The sequence below is a fragment of the Lepidochelys kempii genome, chromosome 6 (assembly GCF_965140285.1).
Source record: "Lepidochelys kempii isolate rLepKem1 chromosome 6, rLepKem1.hap1, whole genome shotgun sequence".
In the NCBI taxonomy this organism is placed as follows: Eukaryota; Metazoa; Chordata; order Testudines; family Cheloniidae; genus Lepidochelys; species Lepidochelys kempii.
The window spans coordinates 36,738,267-36,758,254 of NC_136385.1; the positions used below are offsets into that span (position 1 = coordinate 36,738,267).

Here is a 19,988-nt window from a genome sequence, read left to right on the forward strand (position 1 = left end):
ACCTGGAGGGTATTATCTAATAAATTAAACAGAAGCTATATGGGCACATCCATGTACAGGATTTGGCCATAAAAATATTGCAAGAGGTTACTTCAGTGAAGCTACTGAATATACACTTAAACTGAAAGATAGTAAAAACAGGTTTCATTGTCGTACTAGCTAACGATACTTGTTATCTTTTTGCTGTGGTTTCCTAAATGCTGTGAGATCTGTTCACTGGTCTAATTCCATGTTAAGTCACTAGGAGTTAGGTTCATAACAGTTTAGTTTAGCATTTTCCCCCAGGTCCTACTTTGGTTCTGCCGTAAGACATGAATGGAGTTATTGTAGATAATCTGAAAAATTCTAACAGTTTAGGAACAAATTTAATGCTTAGAATAAACTGAATTTATCTGTTTGGAACAGACCATTTCACAAATCCCTCCCTTTGCAAGTCCAGATCTAGTTCTTATCTTCTCAGCTGACAGATTGCACACACCCCATTACTGTGTAGGACTGCTAATGGCAGATGAAAATGAGCCAGCCTGGAAAAAAAAGGAGATAGCAGTAACATTGCTCCAGTTTCATAATATGTTCATTTCATACTGTTCTACTGAAGTCCAAATGTGGCTAGCGTAGTCAAGGTATACAAGGAAGGAAAGCATATTGAAATGCAGAGAGGTGGTTTGGGACTTACAGTTGAATTCACTTAAATGAATGATTGAGGAACTGTGCCTCTAGCAAAGCGTATCTGCCACTTCATGTAATTAGGTACATTTCAAAGATAAAAGTGCTGTTCACAAGTACGTTTGAACAAGGGATCAGCAGTAAACAGAAATAGGGATGATTTCTGTCCGAGGCAAGGAAATCCCCACCTTTAAATTCAAAAAGATTGCCAGTTGTATTTTTAGACAGCCTGGATGTATTTATAGAGTCGACTGTTTACTGCCAAACAGTAAGAAAGTGTTACGGATCTGTGCTAAGCAATAGAGTATAATCTTTTAAGTTCAGTATATATGCTCAGTAGTCATCCTCAAATTTTATAAGTGGACTCTCCACTGCATTAGCCAAGTCATCAATGAAAATATTGACTAGTACCAAATACAGGACATACCTCTGCAAGACCCCACCTGATATATCCTTCCAGTTTGACAGTGAGCCATTGAAAGACCATATTAAAAGAGTAATTGTCAACCAATTATGCACCCACCTTATAGAAGTTTCATCTAGACCACATTTCCCTAATTTGCCTGTGAGAATGTCATGTGGGACTAAAATCAAGATATCACATCTACAGCTTCCTCCCTATCCACTAGACTAGTAATGATAATAGTCTCATATTTACTCATGTGAATAAATCCCAACCAAAGCAGCAAAACTCAGTAGGTGGAATTAAGGGTAAACAACATTGTAACTTGTGTTAATGAAGCTAGCCACAGCTGGCTTTTTCCCTTAGTAACAGAGGGAGCACTTCATTCCTCTTAAGTCTTCCAGTCCTGGGGTTACATAACGTAAGCAAGTCCAACCAAGTTGTTAATTATGAACAATATTGCTATTAGTTACCAATCTCAAAGAACATCTTTTTCATTCTAAAGTTTGTATATCAACTTGATACTCCTGGAGGGAGACACGAATACTAGTGGCTAGGGAAAAAAGTATAGCTTTAACAATGTTAAACAAATCCTATTATGTGCTTTGCTAATGCACCTCAGACCTTACGTCCCAGAAGCCTAATATTCTAGCACTGGCCTCATTTAAGCTGAGATTTTTCCATTATGTGGATGATATTAAAACACCATTTGAATTTAAGACTCAAGGGGTGATTCTGCAACCTGCTGCAGCCCTCTGAAGGAAGACATAGGGATGTAGGGAAGACAAAGCGAATGGTTATGGGAACTAGTAAAGGGATATGGAGACATTCATATCTAGATTGCTAGTTTGATTGTGTCAAAGGTTAGCAGCGACCAGAAGCTGGTGAGGTTTTTACAGCTCCCAGCTTATCTGTATACACATCACTAAAGCTAAGACAGCCAACACCAGTACTACGTATTGCTCATCTGTGATTCCTCTTTTGGCCATCTCGGCAGAAAATCCAAGGACGGAGTTGATACAGAAACTGAAGCAGCCCATAGAAGTAGACTTTTCAAATTAGGGTTGTGCACAGCAGTGGGTTTGGGGAGAGGGGGAGCTCACACTGCTGCTTCTGCTTGAGTTCTTAAGTCTCCATAGCTGCCAGTTTCTTATTTAGCAGTTATAAGGCTGTAGCACAGTTAAGAGGGTTAATGGATTAAGCCATATAAACCAGGTTTTATTTAATTCTGTAATCCCCTGTGGATTGCAATTCCCATATACTATGTTTTTTGAGCCTGGTGTGGCATTCTTCTGTTTATCTATTTACACTACACATTTCCAGTTGTATTAGACAGTTGGTGAATAAGGACCCAATCCTAAAAAGTGCTGGCCATCCTCATCTTTCATTGGCTTCAGTGGGAGTTGTGGATACTACCAGCTTGTGGGATCCTATCCTAAGGTCTGCTTTAGGTGAAGTTAATGTTAGATGTCCCATTGGCTTCACAGGAAGTAGTATGAAGCTCTTACTAGGAAGGGTAGTAGTGTTTACAAGAGAAAGTGTATGTATCCAGAAAGCCAAGTAGTTTACAGCTGACGGTTTCACTGGCTTAAGTGTTGGAAAGACATATCACCATCAATAGGCTGCTCAAGACACCTGTGACTATATTTATCAACTGTTCCAAATGTACAGTGTCAACTTAACTCAGTGACAATGTTGTTATATATATATATGATATACACACATAAGACTATCTGTATAAACTTTGTCATGGGGTGCAGGCTCCAGCATAGTCCCATAGTATCATTGCACACCTGGCCTCCTCATGTTCTTTCACTCAGTTACCCAGACTAAACTGGTTTAAGACATGTACCCCTTGTGTGGGGTCTGGGATTTTTTCTTTAAAGTCTTTCTACCAAGTATAACTCACTGTGTTAGTTGCCCCACTCTGGGTCCATGTAGGAGTTGTGGTCAGCTCTCTCTCTCTCTCTCTCTCTCTCTCTCTCTCAAAACAGGAGTTCCCCACTCTCTTCCTGGAAGAGGGTATACTTCAGTTAAACAGTCACTGTCTCTCCTTAAGGCAGCAACCCCAGCCCTCCTCAGAGAGCTGGGTAATTCAGGCAGACATTAACTCTCTCCTTAACCCAGGAGTCCTCCGCTCTCCTCGGAGCAGGATTGTAATTTAGTCACCAGTAGGGCCTTAGCCAGCTTCTTCTTAGGTATCCCTTCCCTCCTGTTAGTCCTCAGGCTCAGAGGATTTGTTTGACAGAAAGACGGTCAGAGCCCTTTCCTACTGGTGTCTACTGCTATGAGGGAGGAGGCAACATTTATGCTGGTCCCCTTCGCCCAGCTCATTCCCAGTTGGTTTGGTGAGAGGGGAATCTGCCTCATCCTCTCAGCAAGGCTCCTGGCCCCGGGCCCTTAAAGACGGAGTGATGGGATTTCTACCCAAGCATCACTTATTCCCAGAGTTGCTTCCTCTCCGTCCTTATCTTCTACATCCTTGTGTGTACATATATCATACCTTTCAAAATCTTAAAGAGCAATATCACATGATGGGGTGGGCTGACCACTAGGCTCTACTACCTTTAAGGGGGCAGACTACCCCATCTCACACACTGCTTTTATTAATGACTTAGAAGGTGTTGCGACAGACTCAAGCCAAACAGTGTAGGAAAAAACTTATTAGGAAGAGAAACAGTTAATCCCTTCATTTGTAACTTTTTGAAAATCCAGGAGTGGGGAGAGTAGGCTGGAAATCAGTGGAAGATGGCAGGCTAGTGAGGGGGACTGGGTGCGTGGCGTGTCAGCTGAGTAACATGGTTTGCTGAGGCCAGGGTAAAGGTGGGAGGGAAGAGGAGCGATGGGAGGTGGAATGAGGGAAGTGGACATAGGAATTTAGGTGTGAGGGGAGCAGCAGGATGTGGTATGCGTGGGGACCCATGGAGGATGAAGAGGATATATAACTGCAGCTATCCTGTCTGGTTGGTGGGAGGAGCTACTATTTTATTCTCCCTGCTCCACTGGCAGAGGGTTGTCAAAAGGGTTTGGAGGCAGTCCTGTGACAAGAGGAGGAGAGGTGGCCTGTGGGGAAAACCATCACTGCAAATTCAGTAGTCAACTCTCTGAGAGGAAGGGCTGCAAGGCAATAGGAGTGCTGCAGTTCTTTGATCAGTGGCACACTAGAATTGAAAGCTTAAAGGAAACATTTGGGTTGGAAGTGGGTTTTGTTGGGTGAGACATTTAGTTCACAGGAGGTGTAGTCCATGTTCAAACAGAAGCTTCCATAAATCATTAGGGTTAGTGGTTTATTTGACTAAAGTAGTGAGATTAAGAAGACCATGGGCCACATGCTCCTTCTCATGGAACAAACAACCAAGAAACTTTCCATTGGGCATATTTCAGTGTTTTCTGACTCTCTTCACTAAAAGGAAAAGGTTTAGGAGATATCAAAGGAGACATGAGACAAGGTCTGGAGACAGAGCAAATGACAAGAAACAAATCCAAAAAGGGTCAAAGGGGAAAGGCTGGAAGACATATCGGAAGAAAAAGCCTCACTCTTATATTGGATCCCTCCCTCTCTCTGTTGTCTGTATGTGATGTAATTAAGGTAGAATGTAAAAGGCCTTTGGGGCAGGGACTCGTTAGATCTGTCTATAGAACCCCTTAGCACACTTTGGGCACTGTATCAAGAAGTCAAAAAAAAATTTTTTATACATACACAGACCACTATTTGAGTGAAAATGGGCTCCCATTTTTGACCAAAAATGCTTTTCATAATGGAAAAGTAATGTACACAGTTACATTTTCATAGGCTTATGTTAAAAATAGCCATTTGATGAAATTTCAAATAAAGACAAATTTGTGGAGGATGGGTTGATCACACAGCACTACAAAACAATTTTTTATGCTGCATTCAAAGACAAACTCTTGTACAACTCCAGTCAAAATCATATAGGATGACGCAGATATGTACTCAGGTTTCTATTTTTAGCTGGTTTATCCAAGTTGATCTTCATAGTTTGAATGGTGAGTGTGCATAAATGTGTGTTAATAAGTTATGCAGTACTGCATACAGATCACTTTTCTAAGTACATTCCAGAAGCTCAGTACTGCATTATACTCAAATAATTTTTGTTGTTCTCAGTTTGCCACACTCATGGAGGTAAAAATTTATTGGGTATATTTCAGGGAGGTAGCCAGAGAATCTGGAGTACTCTGGCAGAAAGAGTGACAGAGGTGCCAGGAAAGAGATCACACCACTGGGTAATTAATACATTTAGAAAATGAGTAGAGTCATGTTTCTTTGGGAATAAGCTTCCTGATCTTAGCTCAGATATGGTGGCATCTGTGGCAGAGTAATGAGAACGCTTTAGAGACATTACATGATCCTCTTGAATCACCCCTGTATTGTTGAGAGGGGAAAAAAAATTGTTTCATGAGTAGAGTGACTTTAAAGAAGCTGCAGTTGCAGATCGGTCACTTGATCTTTGACAGCAAGTAAATAAGCTTCCAATCTTTTCCTTCAAAGGTGTGTTCATTTTGGGTTGAAAAGGAGGGAATGGTGGTCTACAAGGTTTATGAATTACAAGAGGTGGAGTCTCCTCTGGTTCTACAGCATCTGGGAGTTGCATTCTACTCAGGTTTACTAAAGCTTGGATTTTATGTTTAATAACTGTTTTCCCTGGAAGTTAGGTCACAAACTGTATCTATTAACTGTACCTGAGGAGCTCAGTGAATCAGCCAAACCAACTAGTCTCTAGTATTTCATTGGTCAAGAGACTGTTGACAATGTACATGATGCCTATGTCCAGAATCAAAATCTTTCAACACCCTGAGCATCTGCAAGGGCTAGTCTACACTATGACCTTGTGTCCCTGAGAGAAATAGCTATGCTGACCTGACCCTTGATGTAGGCAGTGCTTCTCACAGAAAGAGCAGCAAAGGTTGAGACTATGTAGACCTTGCCTGCTGATTGTAGGGTCCCTGGGCTCGAACCTGAAGTAGCAGTTGGGAAGTGGCATAGGATCGTTAGAGATACGAGGCAGATAGCTGGTCCAGAGGGACTTTGATACCCCAGAAGCAGGATGGAGGGGGCAACTATATAGCGGCCTAGCCGGAGGGCTGAATCACAGAGAATCCTGGAGAGCAAGAGGGCCTGCAGGGCAAGTGAGCAACAGAAGGGGACACTATACAGCATGATAGCTGTTCCCCAGACCTAGCCCCAAGGGGATGCCCTAGGGATGAGTGAACCCCAACAGGGCTCCCATTACAATACATCTCTTCTACAAGCCTTCCAGCAGAAGCCATGGTGCACACATACATACATCAGTCTGGCCTGCCCACAGGCAGTCTGCACATACAGATGTTGTATTTGCATAAACAAACAATCAGCTTGTGCCTGAAGATGGGGGCGGGGGTGTTCATGTGCAAATGGATGTGCCAGGAAATAGGGCAATTAAAGAAGCTGGATAGCAATTGGCCTTAAGTGTGCCATGTACTGATCACTATTCAACTAGGTGGTTACATCACGTGAGTACCTGAGGTGATGCAACATACAGCAGAAAGTTAGTTCTATTCAGAGAAGTCTAGAATAGACAGCTAAATGCACAAACACACACCACTGTATTAAAGCAGTAAAAAAGCTTTACTTACACCATTATGCCTGTCAGAGTATATGCATGACACTACACAGCTCTACACTTAACTTAGGGCATGTCTACACTTAAAATGCTACAGTAGCTCAGCTGCTGAGCCACTGTTGTGCTCCAGGGCAGATATTACCTATGCTGATGGAAGAGGTGGCAGCTAGGTATGGTTACCTCCCACGGGCTTTCATTCCCACAATACCTCTGGGTAAACCTCTTCTATCACAGACAGGATCCCATAGCTTTTGCTCCTTCTTGGATTTCTTCCTACTCACCTCCCTGTGCCCAGAGAACAACTGGATTCTCTCTCTCTCTCTACAACCCCCTTCTGTGCTCAATCTCTGCTTTATATAAGCCAGCCTGCTCCTGACCAGCTGGGCTTCATCTTCAATTAGTGCTTATCAGCCAAGCCTGACTCTCCCCCCAGATGCAGCCTGTAGGGTTAATTGACCCCTTCCACACCACCTTCACCCCAGCTGGGCTGGTGTGGGATTGACACCTCCTCACAAGCCACCAGGGTCAGTTGGCGGCTCCTTCACGGGGCCGTGAGCACGGGCGTGTATTTGGCGCGGTTCACCTCAATTCCGGACACCTGCCCCTTTTGCGGCGTGAGGGAAACCCTGGCGCACGTCTATCTGGAGTGCGCCAGGTTGCAGCCCCTATTCCGGCTCCTCACCAACCTTTTGTTACGGTTTTGGTTGCACTTTTCTCCTCACCTTCTCATCTATGCACTCCCTGTCCGTGGCCCCACTAAGTCACGGGACCTCCTGGTCAACCTCCTCCTGGCCCTGGCTAAAGCGGCCATCTATAAAACCAGGGTGAGGAGGTTGGCCGATGGAGTCTCCTGCGACTGCGGGGCCTATTTCCGATCCTCTGTCCGTTCACGCCTCCGAGCGGAGTTCCTCTGGGCGGCGTCCACCGACTCCCTTGACACCTTTGAGGAGAGGTGGGCGCTGTCCGGGGTTCTCTGCTCGGTGTCCCCGTCCAGTTCCCTTCGTTTGACCCTTTGACCGCACTCCCGTCCCTGTTTTTCATTAGTTGTCCCCCGTAATTGATTGGCTCTCCAGGCCCTGTGGATCTCCCCCTTAGGCTGGGGGGGGCTCCTTTCGTAGTGGACGAGCTCTGCCCGCCCACTTCCTGGATCCCAATAGGACAAGCCACCAGGGGAAATTTGGATTGAATCAACCAGAATTTCTCATGCAGCTTCACACCAAGTGCAACTCTGGAACAGCCACTGTGCCACTTTGTTAGTGAGGTGCAGCTCTGCTGGTGGGTTCAATAGCGCTCCGAGCCCCCTACTACTCCACCCCTTTGAAGTACTTATATCAGCACTAGCATCACCTGCTCTTTCAGAGGAGACTGTAGCCAATTCCTGCCCAGGGATACAAGGAGAGAGGTTACCCTAGTAGTCTGCTCAAAGACGCCAGTGATTCATAAATGGATCCAATAACATGGTGGTATATAAACTGCAAAATGGGTCCTCAAAAGGTGAAGCCATTTTCTTAATGTCAGTTACGGGTCAAATCCCATCTCATACCAAGATCTGCTGTGACTGTGAAGATCCTTGACAACAGTAGAACTGTCATTGCACTGCATGGAAGGAAGAGATTGCACAAGTGAAGCACACAACAGAGTCTGGGATGGTGCAGGAGAGGAACAGATGAGGAAAGAGGACATGTGCAACTACACAGATCCAGCAGCTATTCTACACAGCACAGTGAAGGATTACAGCACTGTACTGGCAGCAGTATGCTGGAGACTGCACAGAATGCCTGTGGAGCAGCAACGCTCCCACTTTGCAGCGTGAGGGGAAGGATTCTATTTAGTCCTGGAAAGAGATCATCTATGTACAACCCTGTTACTCAACTTCTTCTCCATTGGGGATGCAGGGCAGGATGTAGTCCTAAGAGTTCCAGGTGTTTTATTTGCTCTCTTTAGTTTAATCTATCAGTGGTTTTTATGTTCTAGTTTAAAACTGTGGAAAAACAGAATATCCTTAAAAAAAATACTCACTGAGCACTATGTAAATGTAATGTAACCCTTCCCCCCCCCCCTCCTCGCCCCTTGGGACCCAGGAGCTGAAATATTTTGAGGGATGTAATATCCCATGCCATCTGATTCCTAAAGAGAAATATTGTGTAACATTTTTATAATTCTGTATGACACAGAGGTACTTGGATAGATAAAGGCCATGTACTGTCTGCTAAACAAGAGTAATCTGTTTTTTATTTCAGGTTGATACTCATATCCATGCTGCTGCCTGCATGAATCAGAAACATTTGCTGAAGTTTATTAAGCGCACTTACAAAACAGAGTCAAATCGGATTGTTGTAGAGAAAGAAGGCAAGAAGATGACTTTAAAACAAGTGTTTGAGAGCCTTCACATGGATCCTTATGACCTCACTGTAGACTCTTTAGATGTCCATGCTGTAAGTCTATTCCCTCAACAAATAAAATGGAGAATAACCAGCTCTCTGTTAGTGCAAACTGCTTGGGGGGAAGGGAAGGGAAAGAGTTTTTTGCTGCATCTGTTGAATGATATTTAAAAAAAATATATACCCAAAAAAACAGTGCTTAAATTATTTGTCAGTATGTTGTAAACAAGGATTTTCGTAGGCTGTTTCTTTCCTAACAGTTTTGTGGTTAGAAAACAATCTTAGTAGAAAACGGTTAGGTAGTTCTTAACCACTGCTATCTGGATACCTCTACTGAGATGTTTTTTTCCTCCAGGGTCGCCAAACATTTCATCGGTTTGATAAATTTAACTCCAAGTACAATCCAGTTGGTGCCAGTGAGCTAAGGGACTTGTACCTGAAAACTGAGAACTACCTTGGTGGTGAATACTTTGCTCGTATGGTCAAGGTAAGTAAGACTTGTACCAGGGATATCCTGTCAGAAAAATTCTGGAAGGGAGAGAGGAAGTTGTGTAAGCCTATAGAAATATAAAAGGTGATTACATATCCTGCAACGTGTGTGTGTGTGTGTGAGAGAGAGAGAGAACGACATAATGGAGCATATATACCTATGAAGAGTTGCGGGGATGAGGATTGCCTACCTTGCCCCATAGTAAGTGATGCCCCTTATTTGTATCTCTCTAGCTGTATTGGCACAGTATTTTGTAGAAGTAATTTGCAGTATGTACAATGGTTTGGAGATTCCCCAAGGCTTCAGGCTGCTGTACCAAGTTACCAGACTGAGACCTCTGCTGAGCCAATCACTGCCTGCTGTTTCCTGTATAATTGTACATGCTCCAACTTGCAGGGGAGCCTGGGCTGTTCCAAGCCTCCTCAGTCTTGTGCAGTTACAAATTAATGGGAAGCAACCAGCAGTAGAACATTGTGGCCCAGAACATGATAGGGAGCCCTCGGCACTAGAAATTAAAGACTGGGGAGCTAGGAATGGTATACAGACACAATTGCTGCAAAAGTACTCTTGCAACAAACTAGTGTGGAGGAGAGGCCTCCTGCATGTGCATTACTCAGTTTCTTTCCACACCTACACAGTTGTTTGACTAAAACTAATGGCATAACTTTTTTAGGAGGCAATTGACATACAGATTCTGCGCCTGATTCTCCACTGTCCTGTACACTGTGTAGTCATTTACAACAGTGTAAAGGGAGTGCAAAATGCTATCATTCTGATTACATGTAGTATAGAGTGGTGTAAGTGACTCCACAAGGCACAGGGTAGGCCCTCTGAAGCCAAAGGTTGCATTTAATTCCACACTGTTTTAAAGATTTCAAAGTTAGCCACTAAGTGACAGCTCTTCCTGCATTCTAAATGGGATAGTTTAGCAGGAATGACAAGAGATTCCTTTTATGTTTAACAGTTGCCAGACTCTGTTCAGCTGCATTCCATTGTAAAGCAGGTCTGAGGGGAAAAAAGTGTGGTAGACAAAAACACTAAATGTGCATGATACGTTGTGTCCTTACATAAGCAAACATTAATGAGTTGTTCTCCAATAGGAAGTAGCTCGTGAACTAGAAGAAAATAAATACCAGTATATGGAACCTCGGTTATCCATTTATGGGCGGTCTCCAGATGAATGGCAGAATTTGGCAACATGGTTCATTGAACACAAGGTTTATTCACCCAACATACGCTGGGTGATTCAGGTTCCCAGAATTTAGTAAGTAAGCAGGAGTTATTGGTAATGAGAACAGATTAAAATCTTGCAAAAGGATACATTTTCTCCTCTAATATCCCCTTAGCTGCTTTACCAACTGTCCTGTACTTATTTTTATTTAAAAAAAAAAGTCTGGGAATTTTCCTCATGGCTAAGTGCATGGCTAACTCAATGCTGCAGGCTTCCTTTGTGGGACTAAAAGTTTATTCTGCTTCAAGCTTTTCAAAACTAGTGACTTCCTCCAAAAATATTTATAAGCATTTAACTCAAATTACATTTTTTTTTTTTTAATGCTGAAAAAAACATTTGTCAGAAGCAGGTCAAAATGTCACGTAGTTTTGATTGCTGAAACAGTCAGAATCTGATTCCAGAAATGCTGCATAAGGAGAGGGAAAAGCTTTCCAAACTTTTAGTGGCAGAGAGTTTTCTGCAAGATCATGACTAATCGATTCAATTAACATGGTACTTCAACTAAAACTATAAATTACAAAATTAAATCAATATCCGTTTTCAGCATCTTTCAGCATCCTTAGGGACTACTATACTAAATGATGTATGCTGTAACTAATGAATTCTGCCATGGATATTTGTCATAGTAGATGGTGGCTGAAGTGCACGTTTTGAATTTAGGCAGCTAGAAAAATAATATGAGGAGTTGTCAGCATAGCACAGCTACCCCGGGCCTATTGCTCATTGGGGAGAGAGTTCTTCTCCTTTAACTTTCTTGCACAACATTCTAAATCAGGGGATGACCATGGCATTAGTCATGCAAACTGGGACTATCAAAAGAGAAACTTCAGTATTGCAAAGAGACAGAATGTTTTACTTTTCTTTGCAATAGCTTCATTTGGAAAACTGAATCACACAATTACCCCTTCTTTCCATTTTCAGTGCCTGGATTCCTTTAAGGAAATGGGTTACTTGCTTTCACAATTGAGACATTTCTCAGGATTGATACATGGCAGTAACATTTTTTATTTTTATTATTATTAAAACAACAAGGAGTCTGGTGGCACCTTAAAGACTAACAGATTTATTTGGGCATAAGCTTTTTTGGGTAAAAAGCCCACTTCTTCAGATGCATGGAGTGAAAATTACAGATGCAGGCATAAATATACTGACACATGAAGAGAAGGGAGTTACCTTACAAGCTGCGAACCAAACTCCCTTCTCTTCATGTGTCAGTATATTTATGCCTGCATCTGTAATTTTCACTCCATGCATCTGAAGAAGTGGGCTTTTTACCCAAAAAAGCTTATGCCCAAATAAATCTGTTAGTCTTTAAGGTGCCACCAGACTCCTCATTGTTTTTGTGGATACAGACTAACATGGCTACCCCTCTGATATTTGTTATTATTATTATTGACACGTGTATTTATTATTTCTAATGCAGTAGCATCTAGGACCCCATTCTGTTAGGTGCTGTACAGACACACAACAAAGAAGGAAAAAAAAGACAGCCCTGGTCCACTGTTCCCTCTAAGCTGTGCGCATGTGCGTGCGCACACAGATCCTAAACCCCGTGCACACGGCGAAACACCACACGCACAAAAATTTGCACAGAAGAAATTTTTTGCGCACACAGCCTGTCAAAAATTAGAGGGAACATTACCCTGGTCCCAAAATATATATTTGTGTAGCACCAGCCATGTGATAAATGCTTTGGAGATCTGAATCTGACCCTAAAATGTTTTCTGAGTATGTCAGGGAGGGAAAAAAGTTGGCTGACTAATGAAAAGTAGTTACAGTTGTATATCTGCTTCTTTCAGTGACATATTTAGGTCAAAAAATCTTCTGGCTAGTTTTGGGAAAATGTTAGAGAACATCTTCTTACCTCTGTTTGAGGCAACCGTCAATCCCACAGATCACAGGGAGCTGCACCTCTTCCTCAAATATGTAAGTATGTATGGCTCTTCTGTGTCTTACTCGAAATGGATCCTCTCTTCACAGTTAGATTTTTAGTTTCTGTATCAGGGGAGATTGTGAAAGCCACAGACATTATTATTAAAAACCCTCCTGTGAAGGCTGTTAATGTTTTTTAAACACTCATATGCCTGAGTAAAAATATGGGTAAGAACATGTTGACAAGCAACCACCATTTATTTAACCTGGAAGCAGCACAGGGCTCCTTCCAATAGTCCTACCTGTAGAAGAGAGTAGTGAATCTACATTCATGCTAGTGCAGAGAACAAGAACAAGCTCTGGTAAGCACCACAAAAGCCCCTTTTGCTGGCTCCCTGCAGAATTAAAAGTTCTTTGGGGGGAAAAAAAAACTCAGTTCCTTAAACAATAAAGGCCTCCATAGTGGTCCGTCAACAATCAAAGAAAAATACTAATTGTGCTTGTTAATATGTCCATATCACCTCATGCTCTTAATTTGTCCAGCTAGTTGCTTTCATGTTGAGAAAGGACTACTAAATCGATGATTCTACTTTAATAAAATACTCACAAAATGTTAATACCAATTTGGATTATGTAAAGCTGTATAATTACATTAGTTTAATTTTGAAAGCTGCAGCTGATCAATTCCAAAATTTCCAGCAAATGTTCTAGCCATGGAGTAGAATTGCTGCTTCAGTTGTTATGACACACATCACAGAAGAACTGCCTTCTGCATCCTGTGCATCTTGGAACAATGCTCTAGAATAGCAGAGTTGCAGGATTGCTGACTGAAGGAGGGCAAGTACTTACAGGTGGAGGTGGCTATTTTAATATTCTAATAAAACTAGAGTTGATAGTTCTGAAACTTGCTTATCAAAAAAAAAAAAAGGTTCCTATGAATCCCTTTTCATAGGTGACTGGCTTTGACAGTGTTGATGATGAGTCTAAACATACCGACCACATGTTCTCTAACAGAAGTCCTAACCCTGACCTCTGGACCAGTGAAAAGAATCCTCCATATAGTTATTATTTGTATTACATGTACGCCAACATCATGGTGCTCAACAACCTTAGAAAGTAAGTAGTAATCTTCCTCCATACCATTCTGTGTTTACCTTTGGTGGAAAGATGGGGTAGAGAAGATTAAAATAATCGTCTTGGACACAGTATAAATTTTATGCACAGTTTTGATTTTGTTATTTTAAAACTAAGAACATTTTTAGGTCCAGTTTTGAAGTCCAGATAAAATATTTAGGATTGTGTCTGGGATTGTTAGGTGACAGATAAATACTGTAACTTAGATTATGGCACTCACACTTACCTCTAACAACAAAAAATGTAAGTATTTGTTTCAACTGAAAAATCTATATTTAAAAACACAGTTGGCTCTCTGTGGCTCATCTTGCCTTTATTCTGGGTGTATTGCTCCAGAGTGCTCCTCTGTGGAGCAGTACCATAAGTTTATCAGCACTTTTCTTGTTCTGTAGTATGGTTCTCTGTGTATTTTCCACTCTACCTGAATTGTAAATTATTACCTCCAAGTATTTCAGAGATACTGTATTGTATTAAAATAAAAACATTGAAATTTTGACTAACCAGCCTTTTATGAAAGATACAGGAAACCCTAATTGTTGATTAATATGTAGCCAATTGATTAAATATTCTTAATGAACCACAAGTGTAGTAAAAGGACCAACTAACCAAATTCGTGTGCTTTGAGGATACACCTCCAAAACTAGCTCTATATGTATTATGGCTGCTTAACGGTTAATAAACACTTTATACATGGCCAAAGATCCCACCTCCTGCTCCTTAGCTTGTTCTGTACCATTCCTTACCTCGGTTTCACATACCATAGAGGTGCATCTCAACCAATGCTAGGGCACACCATTCATGTATTTCGGCTTTGACAGATCTCCTGTTTTCTAATGCCAAAGCTGACCTCAGCATTGCTGAGTGTTGTGGAATACATGACATGGGCGAACAGGATTGTGGGAAGAGCATAATCCATTCAGTTAACAGCTTCTTAACACCAATTTACACACGGTATATTATACTGTGTGCATATTTATTAGTGTAGTGTATGTTGCACTTAACATGTATGTGTTGGCTAACGGTCCCCCCATAGGGCACAGTGAAGTCAGGGGGGCTCCTTTTGTCAAATTGATACATGAAGCAGAGGTAAGAGCATTTATGTAAGCTTTATACTGTTTTAGCAAACTGCTCAGTCGCAATGTATAATATAGTTAAAACTATTACTCCTGAAACTGGAATAGCATTAGTATAGTGTGACACAGTGTTATGCACAGGAAGAGTAAGACAGAATTTCGGAGTAGTAACGTTACTAGTAAGGTTTTTATATATAATTTTTATAGCTGGTTACTAAACAGTAGTGTCCCTCCATATTGTAGGTCTGCTAATTGTCACCATTTGGTAAACCTGAGAGGGTAGGAGACAGGAATGGTTAGCTTTTGTCTCATTGAACTGATTCAAACTGTTGTGGGCACACACAGTACTCACGATGTCAAAAACACCATGTTTACATATATATTGATATCCCTTAATGGAACAACAAGCCGTATGTGGTACCCTCCAGGTTTGTGCTGCTGAGTGATACACCAGTAGCTGAGGAAAATCTAGGCATTTCTTGAGGTTTTCTTCCAGATAAATTGGCTACTGTCCGTACAGAAGGTTATCAAGTATTGCAGTGTCAGGGTCCAATATTGGTAAAGATACCATAGAAGAAATATACACTGAGCACAAATGTTCTTAATAACATATGCCTCAAATAAGATGCGGTGTCACTGACCCCAAATTACAAGTTGTGCTAAATGGAAAAATTTCCCTATACAGTTTAATGCATTGCCAGTTTATAGTACCCTCTGTTATATACCGAGGACAATACCATCTTGTTCATTATTAATAAGATTAGGCAATTTCCCTTTGTTGATATTCCCTGAAGAACTGGTTATGGTAGTTAGTCCATAACTCCCATAAATGGTGCACATGGTCAGTTAATTTTTGTTAAGTTTTGTACTTGTGTTTGGTTAAACAGTTCAGTAATGTAATCTTGTCCAGCTACTGGGTCTCATGCATCTTCCTGACAAGATGTTATTCTATTACTTTAAAAGTTATACAACAATGATACTTACTTTTACACAATAACCAAGTTCAGCTCAGGAAATTAAGTTGATTTTATGCTCCTTAATGGACTCATCGTAGGAATGTAGGTGTGGAAGTGATCTTGATAGGTCGTCTAGTCTAGTCCAGTCCCCTGCACTGAGGCAGGGCTAAGTATTCTCTAGACAATCCGTGACAGGTGTTTGTATAACCTGTTCTTAAAAACCTCCAACAGACAGAGATTTCACAACCTCCCTATGCAATTTGTTCCAGTGCTTAACAACTACCCTGACAGTTAGGTTAGATATGAGGAAAAACTTCCTAAGTCTTCCTTACTGCAACTTAAGCCTGTTTGTTTCTTGTCTTGTTTTCAGTGGTTAAAGAGAACAATTTATAGAAGAGAAGGGCTATAACAACCTTTTACATACTTGTAGACTGTTATGTCCTCTCACTCCTCCCAAAACTTGAGAAAAATCTGATTTGTCTAGCTTTCCTTGTAGGTCTTGTTTTCTTGATCTTTAGTCATTTTTGTTGCTCTCCTCTGTGCTCTCTCCAGCCTGTCTACATCTTTCCCAAAGTGTGGTACACAGAACTGGACACAGTATGCCAGTTGAGGCCTTATCAGTGCCATGTAGAGTGGAAGAATCGCTTCTTGTGTCTTGCTTACAGCACTCCTGCTAATACATCCCAAACTGATGTTCACTTCTTTGAAACATGGTTACATTGGTGACTCATTTAGTTTGTGATGCACTATAACCCTCTGCTCCTTTTCTGCAGTACTCCTTCCTAGGTAGTCATTTCCCATTTTGTATTTGTGCAACTGATTTATTCCTTCCTAAGTGTAGTGCTTTGCATTTGTCCTTATTTTATCTTATTTCAGACTGTTTCTCCAGTTTGTCAAGACCACTTCAAATTCTAATCCTGTCCTTCCAAGCACTTGAAACCCCTCCCAGCTTGGTATCGTCCGCAAACTTTATATATGTATTTTCTATGCCATTATCCGAATCATTTGTAAAGATATCGAGTAGAACTAGACCCAGGACAGATCCATGTGGGATCCCACTCGATAGGCCCTTTCAGCTTGACTGTGAGCCTTTGATAACTATTCAGAGTATAGATTCCAACTAGTTGTCTATAGTAGGTTAGTCTAGGACAGGGATTCTCAAACTTAATTTCATCGCGATCCCCTTCTGAGAACAAAAATTACTTCATGACCCCAGAAGGAGGGACTGAAGCCTGAGCCCATGCAAGCCCCACTGCCCTGGGCGAGGGGTTGGGGAGCAAAGCCTGAGCCCCACCGCTCTGGGCAGGAGACAGGCCAAAGTTGAAGATCAAGGGCTTCAGCCCCATGCAGGCCTGCTGCCCAAGTCCTGCTGCCCAGGACTGAAACCCTTGGGCTTTGGCTTCGGCCCTGGGTAGTGGGGCTTGGGCTTCAGCCCTGTAGCCAAACAAGGCTAAGCCAGCCCTAGCGACCCTATTTAAAGGGGGTTGTGACCCACTTTGGGGTCCGACCCACAGTTTGAGAACCGCTGGTCTAGGCTATTTTTTCTTAATTTGTCTATGAGAAAGTCATGCGAGACAGTATCAAAAGGCTTACTACAGTCAACATATATCACATCTACTTCTTCTCTCCTCTTCCTCTCCAACCACCAGTCTTGTTCTCCTGTCAAAGGAGAATATTAGGTTGGTTTGACATGATTTGTTCTTGACAAAGGCATGTTGACTGTTACTTATCACTTTATTATCTTCTAGATGCTTATAAATTGTTTGATTATTTGCTCCATTATCCTTGCAGCCCGCCACTTCCCACAGCTCCCATTGGCTGGGAATAGTGAACCGCACGGCCACTGGGAGCTGTGGGGGGCCGTGCCTGCGGACGGTCAATGTCAGCAAAATGTCTCGAGGCCCACAATCAGATTACCCTGATGAGTGGGCCACAGGTTGCTCACCAGTGATCTAAAGTATTGTTACTTGAAGTCTCACTTAAGAGTTTAGCCTCAACAAGATAATCTTCTGTTTTTTATGTTAAAAAACAGATAGGGAAATTCAGTCTTAATAATGAAATCTCACCGCTTCTTATCCTATTAACCCTGGAATAAGGGAGAATCCTTTCCACATAGCTGGTCCAGATGTTGATCACACTGGGGATTCTGCAGCTTCTTTGCGAGTTCAGTCAACTTTTGGTCTTGTGACCCTGAATGAGGAGGGGAGAGGCGTTTGAGATCTGCTTAACACCTCTACTGGAAAAACTCTGGGGTCCCATACAGTGACCTCAGTTTTGTGTATCCTGATTTCAGGGCTCTTCAGAGGGGGCCTCTGATTTCTGTTGGTCAGTTGCCCTGTGGCTCTCAGCTGTCTCTGTTTTTCTGATGTTTCCATTGATATACAGTAGATGGCATCAGTGTATAATAAATTTCTTTAATGCTTCCTTCAGTCAGATGGTTTAATTCATTTAATAGATTGTATTTCATTATTTGTCCTGACTATTCATTGGGATCCTGCTCTTTAAGCAATTTCTCTTAATATTCCGAAATTATACCCTGGCTAGATATCTTTCAACATTCCTTTTTCCTTCTAGTGCCATACAGTTCTTACCACTTCTAGGGTGCAACCACCATTTTCAAAGAAATGAAACAAAATCCCTTACAATCTTTAAATATATAGAACATGAACCATACATTCTTTGGTTCTATCTAGGGCTGTCAAATGATAAAAAACCTCGATTAAAAATAGTTGTGATTAATCACAGTTTTAATCGCACAGTTAAACAATAATAGAATACACATTTACATTTATTATAAATATTTCTGGATTTTTTTCTACATTTTCAAATATATTTATTTCAATTGCAACATAGAATATAAAGTTTATAGTGCTCACTTTATACTATTTTTTTACAAATATTTACACTGTTTGAAAACAAACAAGGTATACTATTTTTCAGTTCACCTAATACAAGTACTGTCGTGCAACCTCTTTATCGTGAAAGTGCAATTTACAAATGTAGAATTATTTTTTTACATAAGTGCACTCAAAAAGTAAAACTTTAGAGCCTGCAAGTCCTACTTCTTGTTCAGCCAATTGCTAAGACAAACATGTTTGTTTACATTTACAGGAGATAATACTGCCGGCTTCTTATTTACAATGTCACAAGAAAGTGGGAACAGGCATTCACATGGCACTGTTGTAATATAAAGTGAGCCTGTACAGTTATTCTGTGCTGTAACTGAAATCAATATATTTGAAAATGTAGAAAAATATCCAAAACATATATAATAAAATTAAATTGGTATTCTATTGTTATTTAATAGTGTGATTAAAACAACAATTAATTGCAACTATTTTTTAAATTGCTTGCATTAACTGCGATTAAGTGACAGCCCTAATTATATCGAATGCTTTTCACTTAACATCTTTCCAGGCTTACTATAGGATTTGAGATGTTAGAGAAACCAGACAGATTATTCAGAGAGATGTGTTTCTGACTTATCAGGCAAACATTATCAATACTTTCTAAGTTGGGGTGGAATATATAAGCTTGGACATTTTGATCTCTGGAACTTTCAGGTTTTTGGGTCACCAGACAGGCTGTTCCTAACTGGTTGAAAGCTCCATTTTGTTTTTCCACTTCTTTGGTTCATGTCACACTGTCTGGAATGGCTCACGACCATGCGTGCCAACCTCAGGGCAGACTGTCAAAAAGCACAACAGAAACCCCAAACTGGCTGTATGTTCTATAATTAGATTTTACCTTCACAATAACAAGTGTGAACTCCTAAAGCACTGTAACAGTTTTACCATGGAGTCACAGATAGTCCCCTTGGGCATGCCAGTTTATCTTTCCACCCAGGCAAGCTGGACTATGTGATGGTTACTTTACACCAAAAATCACAACAATATTCAGATTATTCCCAGTCCCAAAGAACCAATCACTTATCCCAGGTTGATTATACTCATATCTCAAACCAAAGACAACACCTGTAGCTACTCCTGTAACAAACTAATGATTTATTAACTAAAAAAAAGAGTATTATTTACAAGGTTAAAACAGGAAACACACACAAATGTGTTAGTCTTTGGTTTAGAAAGGTAATATAAGCTTCTATATTAAGCAGCTATGTATGTCCTTTAGGGCTGACCCATGCCAAGGAGCATGGGGATCTCT

At 41.3% G+C, this 19,988-nt stretch overlaps 1 protein-coding gene across 3 annotated transcripts in view; it reads left to right on the forward strand.

The window, feature by feature from the left end:
• AMPD3 (adenosine monophosphate deaminase 3) overlaps window positions 1-19,988 on the forward strand; it is a 50,939-nt gene that overhangs the window by 22,784 nt on the left and 8,167 nt on the right. For all 3 annotated transcript variants that reach the window (XM_073347566.2, XM_073347564.1, XM_073347565.1), the window contains exons 7-11: window positions 8,931-9,125; window positions 9,427-9,558; window positions 10,662-10,825; window positions 12,592-12,718; window positions 13,617-13,780. In XM_073347566.2, coding sequence (XP_073203667.1) covers window positions 8,931-9,125; window positions 9,427-9,558; window positions 10,662-10,825; window positions 12,592-12,718; window positions 13,617-13,780 — 782 coding nt within the window. The remainder of the gene's footprint in view (window positions 1-8,930; window positions 9,126-9,426; window positions 9,559-10,661; window positions 10,826-12,591; window positions 12,719-13,616; window positions 13,781-19,988) is intronic.